At 45.3% G+C, this 11,324-nt stretch overlaps 1 protein-coding gene across 1 annotated transcript in view; it reads right to left on the bottom strand.

The window, feature by feature from the left end:
- Positions 1 to 3,663: 3,663 nt before the first annotated feature.
- LOC121713876 (nuclear factor 1 X-type) overlaps positions 3,664 to 11,324 on the bottom strand; it is a gene marked incomplete at its 3' end in the record, with an annotated part of 35,863 nt that continues 28,202 nt past the window's right edge. The window contains exons 3-4 of the mRNA XM_042098927.1: positions 4,111 to 4,173; positions 3,664 to 3,800 (exon numbers count right to left, since the gene is read on the bottom strand). Of these exons, the coding sequence (XP_041954861.1) occupies positions 3,664 to 3,800; positions 4,111 to 4,173 (200 nt within the window). The remainder of the gene's footprint in view (positions 3,801 to 4,110; positions 4,174 to 11,324) is intronic.

The following is an 11,324-nucleotide window of genomic DNA, read 5'->3' on the forward strand; positions in this document are numbered from 1 at the left end:
CATAGAACAGACACGGGTCTCCATGACCTGATATCCTTCAAATCTCCCTTCTTCGGTAACAGAGTAAGAACTGCTCTGCGACAACTGAGTGGCAGCTGCCCCTTGGCCAAGCTGTTCCTCAAAACGACCAGTAGGTCTGCGCCTACTTCTGTCCAGAAAGACTTATAAAAGTCAACCGGCAGACCATCGATCCCCGGTGCCTTGCCACACTCCATACCATGGAGGGCCTTTTCCAACTCAGCCAGGGTAATCACCCTTCCAAGGTCGCAATTAGCTTCTCTAGATACCTTAGGAAGATTTGTCAAAAAAGGACTGTCAAGGGCCTGTTTATAGGAGATTTCACTCCTATACAAAACCTTGTAGAAATCAACTGCTCTCTCACGAATTTGTTTATCGTCAGATAAGAGGGCTCCAGTTTCTGAAACCAAAGCATGTATAAGCCGTTTTTGGCCATTTTTCTTTTCCAGATTAAAAAAGAATTTGGAAGGTGCATCCATTAATTCTGCACACTGGAAGCGAGACCTGACCAGAGCTCCTTGTGCTTTAATGCCCAGCAAGTTGGCCAAACAATTCTTTTTTATTTTCAAATTTTCCATATATAACTGATTACCTGTACTTTCAGCTAAACCTTGGAGCTCCAGTATCTCATTTTCCAACAATTTCATGCGTTGAGCTATATCTCTTGTGACACAGGAAGTATACTGCTGACACAACTGTTTTATCTGGGCCTTTCCAAAATCCCACCACTGTTGCACAGACTGAAAAGACTGCTTTGTGGATCTAAAATCCTTCCAGAAAAACTTGAAAACATCCCTAAACTTACCATCATTCAAAAGACTAGTGTTAAAGTGCCAGTATGCGCTCTTATATCTGGTGGCACTAACAAAAAAATTACAAAGCACCATACTATGATCGGAAAAACCTACTGGCAGGATGAGACAGCTTCTAAAAAAACTGAACTGATGTTTAAAGGTATAGAACCTGTCTAATCTTGCCAGAGATAATATGTTATTATTTGAGTGGACCCATGTGTACTGTTTCTGCTTTATATGAAAGTTCCTCCATAAATCAGAAAGGTCGTGGGACTTCATTATCTCAATGAGCCTTCTACGTGATGGCATATGAGGCTCTACATGATTCCTATCAATAGCTAGCTCAGTACAGTTGAAATCCCCACCAAGAAGTAAACACTCCCCAGAATCACAATTCTTTAACAGATCATCCAGGATACTTAAGAAAATCATTCTCTCCCTCCCAACCGTTGGGGCATAGACACACACAAAAACAAAAAAAGTATTTTCATATTGAGCTCTGACTCTCAAGAGTCTACCTTTAACAATTTCATCAACCTCATATGAACAGGGGATACAGCTACCTGAAAAAAGAATAGCAACACCACCACTAGTTGAGGTATTATGACTTAAGATCGATAACCCCCCAAATTCCAAAGCCCAATCAGAGCTATTGCTTGCGTCAGTATGGGTTTCCTGCGCAAAGACAACATCAATAGCTTTTTCTTTAATTGTTTCAAAAAGCATCGCCCTCTTTGTGCGGTCTCTTGCTCCATTCAAATTAAGCGAAGCAATTTGAAACCCACTCATAAGTATAAAGGAAAAAGTGCAAAAAAAGAACATATTCATTGGGAATTAACAGGGGCTGGGGTGGACTGGCTATCAGCGTTCAACAGAGCTCTAAGTTTTGTGAGAAATTTATTCAAACGGTAGACCTCCTGCCTAGTAAAGCTACCTTCGGCCATATACAGCTTCGTTTTAGCGATGAACTGTTCAACATCGGGAAAGTATTCATCAACTTGAACACACCTAGCATTTTTAGTCTGCTTCAGAAACGTTTTTAAGTCATCCACAGTGTACTCGCGCCCTGTGTAGCCGCTTTGGGGAAGACTGCACCTTAGGCTGCAATCAGAAAATTCCCCCTCGCTCTCTGCATCAGTAGAATTAACGTCAACAACCAGATCTTTCTTTTTTACCTTTCTATGAGACTCAGCTCGAGCCCTTTCCCTCTTCAGACCTTTTGGAACTTTAAAGGGAACTTCCTCTGTTTCCAAGATCTGACTATCCTCCCCGCAAGCGTCCTCCGAAAGATCTAGTACGTTGGAATTCGGCGAGTTATCAGTATGCATAACATTATATTCTGGAGCTTCAGCCTCGGCCCCCTCTTCCCCGTTCCTTACTGTCTCATCAGACACATCCTGATCTGATGGTCTAACTTCAGGTGCATCGGCACTAGAAGAACCTTCCCCTGGTGACTGATCACCATCCACCCCAGCCTCTCCACCATTTGTGGGCCCCTCATCACTGGCAGACTGTCCCTCCCCAGTATTCTCATTTTGACCATTGACATTGGCGGTAGTATTGGGGCACTTTTCTGGACAGGCACGCACTAGGTGACCCGTCAAACCACAACCAAAACATCTCATCAGATTACTTGTGACATATATGACATAATTGAAATCGTCGACCTGGATATTCAAAGTCAAATCAAGATCATCTGTGTTGTTGTTTAAAACCATGTAAACATATCGCCTAAAAGATACCACATGCTTTAAAAGCGGAGACTTCGTGGAAATGGCGATCTTCTTGATCGGGGAAACTAATTTGCCATAGCGGGATAGAGACTGGACAAGAATGTCATCACTAATGAAAGGTGGTATGTTTGAAATGATTACTTTCCTAGATGGGGTAGACAAAGGGAGTACTGAGTTAAAAATACCATCAATTTCTACTCCGCGTTCAACCACTAAGTTGGCCAACTCCACGGACTCAAGGAACAAAACGATTGCTTGATTCATACGAGCAGCAGACAAAACTTTGTCATGCCCAACCATTTCACCTACTGCCAGGCTACACTCTTCTACGCTGGCGGTAGAGGATATCTTTATACCATGCCGCCGCGTGAGACAAACAAACTTTCCCCTAGTGTTACCTGAGGCAGCCATACTCCAAACCAGGAGCTGACGCCCAGGTGAAACCACAAAAACACACGCACTCCACTAACCCCTAACCCTACCAACCCAAAAACATACAAGACAAACAAACAACAAAGGAAAAAAATAATAAAAAACAGAAAAAGTAAGAAAGAGAAAACAGGTAAGAAAAGGCACAGCGGCCTCACTCACACAACGCTCACTCACAGACGCTCCGGCTCCGCCCACTCACTCAGTCCATGCGCAGAGAGAGAGAGAGAGAGAGAGAGAGAGAGAGAGAGGGAGAGAGAGAGAGGGAGAGGGAGAGAGAGGGAGAGAGAGGGAGAGAGGGAGAGGGAGAGGGAGAGGGAGAGGGAGAGAGAGGGGGGTGAGAGGAAGAGAGAGAGGGAGAGGGGGAAAGAGAGAGAGATAGGTAGAGAGGGAGCGGGAGGGTGAGAGAGAGAATAAAGATGCCAATTGTGAGATGTGTGTGTGTGTGTGTGCGTGTGTTTTGCCATCATTTGTGTGTGTTAATGTGTGTTAATCTCTGTATGTATGTGTGTAAAGTGTGTGTCTGTGCCCAGATGTGTCCATGTGGACACATACACATACACATACACATACACATACACATACACACGTACACGAGCATATGTGCATATGTGTGTGTGTGTGAGAGCGTGCGCATACACATACACATACACACGTACACGAGCATATGTGCATATGTGTGTGTGTGTGTGTGAGCGTGCGCCTACGCATGTGTGTGTGTGTGTGTGTGTGTGTGTGTGTGTGGACTCACTCTGTGAGACACGAACGATCTCAGCTGCACTCCATACCCCTGACGTCACAAAGTAATCTTGGAAACGTAAGTGACCTGCAAGAGAGAGGGAGAAATGAATGGACAGAAACAAACACACACACACACACACACACACACTCTCTCTCTCTCTCTCTCACACACACACACCCACATACACACACACATACACACACACACACACACACACACACACACACTCTCTCTCTCTCTCTCTCTCTCTCTCTCTCTCACACACACACACACACACAATCTCTCACACACACACATACATACACACATACATGCACACACACACATACTCTATCTCTCTCACACACACACACATACACACACCCACGTAAACACATCAACACAAGTATCTTACCATTAGAGGGAGGTTTGACATCTGTATCACCCTGTTGACTGGAGTCATCTGATTGTCCAGAATCTGAGAAAGAGAACGAGAGAAAGAGAGAGAGAGAGAGAGAAAGAGAGAGAGAGAGAGAGAAAGAGAGGGAGGGAGAAAGAGAGAGAGGGAGAGAGAGAGAAAGAGACGGAGGGAGAAAGAGAGAGAGAGAAAGAGGAAGAGAGAGAAAGAGAAAGAGAGAGAGGGAGAAAGAGAGAGAGAGAGAGAGAGAGAGAGAGAGAGAAAGAGAGGGAGGGAGGGAGAGAAAGAGAGTTGAGAATATGCTCAGTGGTGATCATTAACAAGTGTGTGTTGTGTTGCGTGGGCTGTTTCTGTCTCCATTTCTCTGTCACTCCCCAACTCTCAACACACACACAAACACACACACACACACACACACACACACACACACACACACGCACGCACACATATATTACTGTACATACAGAATCAGCTGCAGAGTAGAGTGAGAGAGCATTTGGGACTTCAATGGGGCTCAAGTATTTATTCGGAGGGTTGGGGGGGAAGAATTGATATCCTAATGTTAACCGCGGCTGCAAGTGAAGACCCAGCTGTGAACATTAGGCCTTCCTTACCAGCTAAGGTTCTAACATTAGGCCTTCCTTACCAGCTAAGGTTCTAACATTAGGCCTTCCTTACCAGCTGGGTTCTAACATTAGGCCTTCCTTACCAGCTAAGGTTCTAACATTAGGCCTTCCTTACCAGCTGTGTTCTATCATTAGGCCTTCCTTACCAGCTAAGGTTCTAACATTAGGCCTTCCTTACCAGCTAAGGTTCTTACTGCTGGTAAGGCTCTTGCTGCTTACTGCTGGTAACTTCGCCCTTCTAACAAATTTTATCTCTGTGATTGACTTTGTTGTTGTAAGAACAAACCTGTTCATTTGCATTGCGTGCATGAGTAGTCTATTGAACTTAATTTGCGCTGTGGTGCTGATAATGCTAACGTTGGAATATCTCATATCAACAGCCTAATTTAAAAGTGGCATAAGTGGAAGTTTTGAAGCTAACCCAGAAAGAAATGAAGAGAAGTGTGTTGAGTTCAGATGCTGTGTTCAACAGACACAGGAGAGAGAGGCCGATGCTGTGTTCAACAGACACAGGAGAGAGAAGCCGATGCTGTGTTCAACAGACACAGGAGAGAGAAGCCGATGCTGTGTTCAACAGACACAGGAGCAAGAAGCATGTTCAGTTCAGATGCTGCGTTCAACAGACACAGGAGCAAGAAGCATGTTCAGTTCCGATGCTGCGTTCAACAGACACAGGAGCAAGAAGCATGTTCAGTTCAGAGGCTGTGTTCAACAGACACAGGAGCAAGAAGCATGTTCAGTTCAGAGGCTGTGTTCAACAGACACAGGAGAGAGAAGCGTGTTGAGTTCAGATGCTGTGTTCAACAGACACAGGAGAGAGAAGCATGTTGAGTTCCATTGCTGTGTTCAACAGACACAGGAGAGAGAAGCGTGTTGAGTTCAGATGCTGTGTTCAACAGACACAGGAGAGAGAAGCCGATGCTGTGTTCAACAGACACAGGAGAGAGAAGCCGATGCTGTGTTCAACAGACACAGGAGCAAGAAGCATGTTCAGTTCAGATGCTGTGTTCAACAGACACAGGAGCAAGAAGCATGTTCAGTTCAGATGCTGTGTTCAACAGACACAGGAGCAAGAAGCATGTTCAGTTCAGATGCTGCGTTCAACAGACACAGGAGCAAGAAGCGTGTTCAGTTCAGAGGCTGCGTTCAACAGACACAGGAGCAAGAAGCGTGTTCAGTTCAGAGGCTGCGTTCAACAGACACAGGAGCAAGAAGCGTGTTCAGTTCAGATGCTGCGTTCAACAGACACAGGAGCAAGAAGCGTGTTCAGTTCAGATGCTGCGTTCAACAGACACAGGAGCGAGAAGCGTGTTCAGTTCAGATGCTGCGTTCAACAGACACAGGAGCAAGAAGCGTGTTCAGTTCCGATGCTGCGTTCAACAGACACAGGAGCGAGAAGCGTGTTCAGTTCAGAGGCTGTGTTCAACAGACACAGGAGAGAGAAGCGTGTTGAGTTCAGATGCTGTGTTCAACAGACACAGGAGCAAGAAGCATGTTCAGTTCAGATGCTGTGTTCAACAGACACAGGAGAGAGAAGCGTGTTGAGTTCCATTGCTGTGTTCCGTTCTGTCATCTCCATTCTTCTGCTAACCCTCTGTGTCCTGACGTCCAGAGGTTTGTCATGTGTAATATCCTTCTAAAATGTCCACATTCAATATATGATAATACAGCATACTGTACACTAATGGTCTTACAATGCAGCAGATGCAGGAGAGAGAAGCGTGTTGAGTGCACCCCAAACGGATCCCTGTACACTAGGCGGATCTGTCCCTCATAACAAACCCAGACATTGTACTTCTTTGTGTCCCCTCCATAGACTCTCCATGTGTACACCCCACTGTCCTCTGCTGTGAGGTTGGATATGGTCAGAGAGTGATTAGGGTGTAAACTAGACACTGTCACTCTGTCCCTCAGATCCTCAAGCATGAACACAGATTTCTTATACTTTAGATTAAAGTCTAGAATCAGAGCCGGTGCTTGTAGAACTTTCTGATGGTCCCACTGGACCCCCTCCAAAGACCAAGAGCCATTTAAATCAGCACTGTGTTCCAGAATCACACTTTCACCGTGAGAAAACATCACATCCAATTGGGAGAGTTTGATGCAAACATAGAGGATCATTCTCTTTATTGGGGAACCCCCCACACATTCATACCCCCCAGAGTGCTGTAATGACACAGAGGGAATGATGAGGGAGTAGTCCCCAGTCTGGCTGCCGTTGAGCATGTACATCACTTCCTGTTGGTGGGTCTGATTAATAGTGAGCCAGGCTAGAGTCCCTTTGACTCTTACATTACATTTGGCTGACACATTTTTTTTTTTAGCCAAAGCGACTTACATGATATGGCAACTATATTACAAGGGATTACATTGTCCCCGGAGCAACTTGGGATTAAGTGCCCAACGGTGGGCACAACGATGTCCCCTCAAGGGCACAACGGTGGAAGCCGGGAATTGAACCGACAACTTTCAGGCTACTGCACGCTAGCCCAGTTCCTTAACCACTACACTACCACAGCCCCACTCTTTTCCACTGCTTATGTCTGTAGGGCTCGCCTTATGAAATACAAGCAAGAGTCACATTCTCTTCTTCATAAGTAAACACAAGCCTCCTATGTACCCAAAGTTGGATCTTGTTATAACTTTGGCATTGAGCTCCTCTCCATATTCAAAGTCAAAGTCAAAGTCAAAGTCTGCTTTATTATCAATTTCTTCACATGTCAAGACATACAAAGAGATCGAAATTGCGTTTCCTACTATCCCACGGTGGAGACAAGACATATTTTACCAATTAGGTCCATAATGTGTACCTCTCAGAGTATATGACCCCAGAAAGTGTGACCAGAAAGTTGTTGAGGTCAACCTCTAGTCTGCTCCTAGACTCCATCATCCTGAAGTGGCTCCAGTGAGGAGCTGGTGTCCAGGACTGGTTTGTCTCCATGGAGACAGTCATGTGACTGTCAGGAAGGGTGTTACAAGGGTTAAAGGTCAAGAGTGCAAAGTGTATTAGTCAACAAAAACAGTGGTGCCTTCAACACTCAAGGATTAACTTTCTTTAAAAAGTTTATTTGTCATCTTTCATCTGTACGTGACTTGAGGTGGATATGCTGCACTAGCTGAAAAAGTCAAGTGGCTCCAGCTCCTCGCTGGAGCCCAGGGGCAGGAGAGCAGAGACACTGGTCAAGTCGGTACAGCTGCAGGCTGGTCCTGTCCACCAGGGGTGGAATCACACAGCGTAGCATCCTCACCAAACGTTGCCTGCACATAACTCTTTTGTGACATCGTCCTCTTTTGGTCCACACACGGTGAGACGGAACCCTATGTGTTCTGTGATGTTTCCTTCAGCCCTGTAGGGGACGTAGTGAGGTTGTTCATTACAAAATTAGCGGAATAACCACCACTAGTGGACCCGGTGCACCGCATTCCACGTTGCATCCCTCTGGCTGTGGCCCCTCTGACTGTGAGCAGTTGACCAGCAGCACATCTATATCTCCATCTGCAGAAACCCTGTACAGCGCGGAGTATGCCACCTGGGAGTAGTAGCAGGCCTGACATTTAGCCTCCTTTAACCTCAAACACGAGTTCAGGATCTGGACTGAGGTGGACGCCAGTGATGAAGACCAGCAGGAGAAATCCACTCACACACACACTGCAGTCTCCATTCTGAGTTCTGTGTTTGCGTTGGAGTTTAGTCTGCTTGTGCTGTTCTGCTTCTACCAGGCAGACTGTGAGAGCTCTGCCAAGCTCATCCTGTACTTCTATCAACCGGAACTGACGTCTGTGTGTGTGCGTGTGTGTGTGTATATATGTGTGTGTGTGTGTGTGTGTGTGGGTGTGGGTGTGTGTGTGTGTGTGTGCTAGATACCTCAATTCATATACAATTCAAATTCAAGAATTAAATGGAATTTAGGAGTCATTCTTAATTCAATTCTGAAATTTGCACAAGCCTAGTCTGGAGACAATTTTGACCCACTCACAAACTCATGTCAACGCACACACACACACACACACAGACACTTCCACACCCACACACATGCAAACATACAGACACACAGAGACTCTCTCTCTCTCTCTCTCTCTCTCTCTGTCACATACACACACATACACACACAGACATACACACACAGCCGAGCTCCTCTTCCTCCGTTGGGTTTGGTTTAAGAGGTTTATCTGTGTGTTGGTAAACATCCTGACCTTTTTTTTCTTCTGTTTTTTTTTTTTTTTTTTTTTTGGAAATCCTTAATGCGCTTAAAATGCTCCAAAGCCACCTAATCCCTATAGCCATCACAAACACAAACACACACACAAACACACACACAAACACACACACACACACACACATGCACAAACATACACCCACAGTCCCATAAAGCCCATCAGTGTTAAGACAGCATGGGAAGCATGCAGCTAGTTTCTGCAAAGATGCTGTAGTGACTGTCGTCTGTAGCCATAGTTTCTGTCAGTGCTGCCATAGTGTAGTGACTGTCGTCTGTAGCCATAGTTTCTGTCAGTGCTGCCATAGTGTAGTGACTGTCGTCTGTAGCCATAGTTTCTGTCAGTGCTGCCATAGTGTAGTGACTGTCGTCTCTAGCCATAGTTTCTGTCAGTGCTGCCATAGTGTAGTGACTGTAGTCTCTAGCCATAGTTTCTGTCAGTGCTGCCATAGTGTAGTGACTGTAGTCATAGTTTCTGTCAGTGCTGCCATAGTGTAGTGACTCTAGTCTGTAGCCATAGTTTCTGTCAGTGCTGCCATAGTGTAGTGACTGTAGTCTGTAACCATAGTTTCTGTCAGTGCTGCCACAGTGTCAGTACTGTTTGGTAGCATTTGCTTTTATTTAGTGTCAGCATTGTTTTTCTAACTATGCACATAAGCCATTGTTTTTCTTTGTTTTACACACACACACACAGGCTTGTGCAAAATTCCAGAATTGAACTGAAACTGGCTCTTCCAATTCAATTCCAGGAAGCAGAATTGCAATTCGAATTGTGCACAACCCTGACACACACACACAAACGTTAGCATTTGCCCAATGTTTTCCTCTTGCACTGCAAATAATTGACAAGCTGTAATGTAACAGCATGCTAATTTTTACAACCAGGTGTGTTCTATCGCCTGGACTGACAGGCGTGTTCTAACGTTAGATTGGCCATCTTGCCATAACTTCTCTGAGTAGCCTAGTTTGATTGCCTCGATTGACAAGTGTGTTCTAACTTTAGATTGGCCATCTTGTTGTAACTTCTCTGAGTAGCCTAGTTTCATCGACAGGGATAGCAACACATTTAGTAGTTACAGTTTTGGAGCGAACTGACCGCACAAGCACACACACACACACACACACACACACACACACACACACACACACACACACACACACACACACACATCAAACTGTTTGAGTGGCCTGTACACAGAGGGGAGGGGCTTGTCGAAGGCGGGGCTTAAAGAAGCAATGCGAATCAATGTGAATCAGTGTGTGAATCAGTGCACTGAATGAGTTGAAATTGTATCTATTTCCAGAACACTGTTTCTCAAAACAATGTGGCAAAATAATCGCTTTTTCTTGATTACACTGTTTTTGTGATCGATTGTGAGCCAAATCGAGATTGAGAATCGAGAAATTTGATTAATTGCACAGCCCTACTATGTAGTGAGACTAAGGACCCATGGGAAATGTGCATGTCCGTGTGTGTGTGTGTGTGTGTCTGTGTGTGTGTGTGTGTGGGTGGGTGTGTGTGCGCATTGTGTGTTGAGGCAGGGAAGAGAGTGGTGAGCAGCTGCAGATATGAGTGTGTATGTGTGTGTGTGTGTGTGTGTGTCTGTGTTTGTCTCTGTGTGTGTGTGTGTGTGTCTGTGTTTGTCTCTGTGTGTGTGTGTGTGTGATGGAAAGAAGAAGCAGGTGTTTGTATGAGATGAGTGCATGCATCTGTGTGTGTGTGTGTGTGTGGTGTGTGTGAGTGACGATAAATTGCTGGGGGCCAGGTGTGTCAGTCACTGTGCATGTTAAAAAGGCAACAGCTGTGATGAGTGTGTGTGTGTGTGTGTGTGTGTGTGTTGTTTCACCAGCACAGCCTGCTACCCATCTGTGTGTCCGTCTGCACATGTAGTCTGCCAACAAGACAGAGAGAGAGAAAGAGAGAGAGAGAGAGGAAACAAGGGACATGACCTGGCATTAAGCCCTCAGTGTCCCGCCTCTCTCTCTCTCTCTCTCTCTCTCTCTCTCTCTCTCTCTCTCTCTTTCTCTCTCTCAGCCAAAAGTTAGCCTCTGTCATCATGTGATATCACAGGGGGGAATATGTGGTGTTTTTCATGATTCAAGAGTGACTTCATGGTTTCATAAGCTTTGATATTGTTGTATTTACTGTAAGCACTTCAAAGACATTACAAAATAATGAGCAACCCAGACTAATAGTCAGAGTGGTGGGAGTAAATGGAAAATACTGGAAAAGCCGGGAGGAGACAATCTCCTCATTAGATGGTCAAGGTGAAGGTGATGACATCAGCTGGTTGGGACAGAGCAAGGACAAGCACCAGGTAGAAGCGTGTGTGTGTGTGTGTGTGTGTCGGCTATCCAGTTACTTAAGTAA

Source organism: Alosa sapidissima, chromosome 7, assembly GCF_018492685.1.
Source record: "Alosa sapidissima isolate fAloSap1 chromosome 7, fAloSap1.pri, whole genome shotgun sequence".
Taxonomy (NCBI): Eukaryota; Metazoa; Chordata; class Actinopteri; order Clupeiformes; family Clupeidae; genus Alosa; species Alosa sapidissima.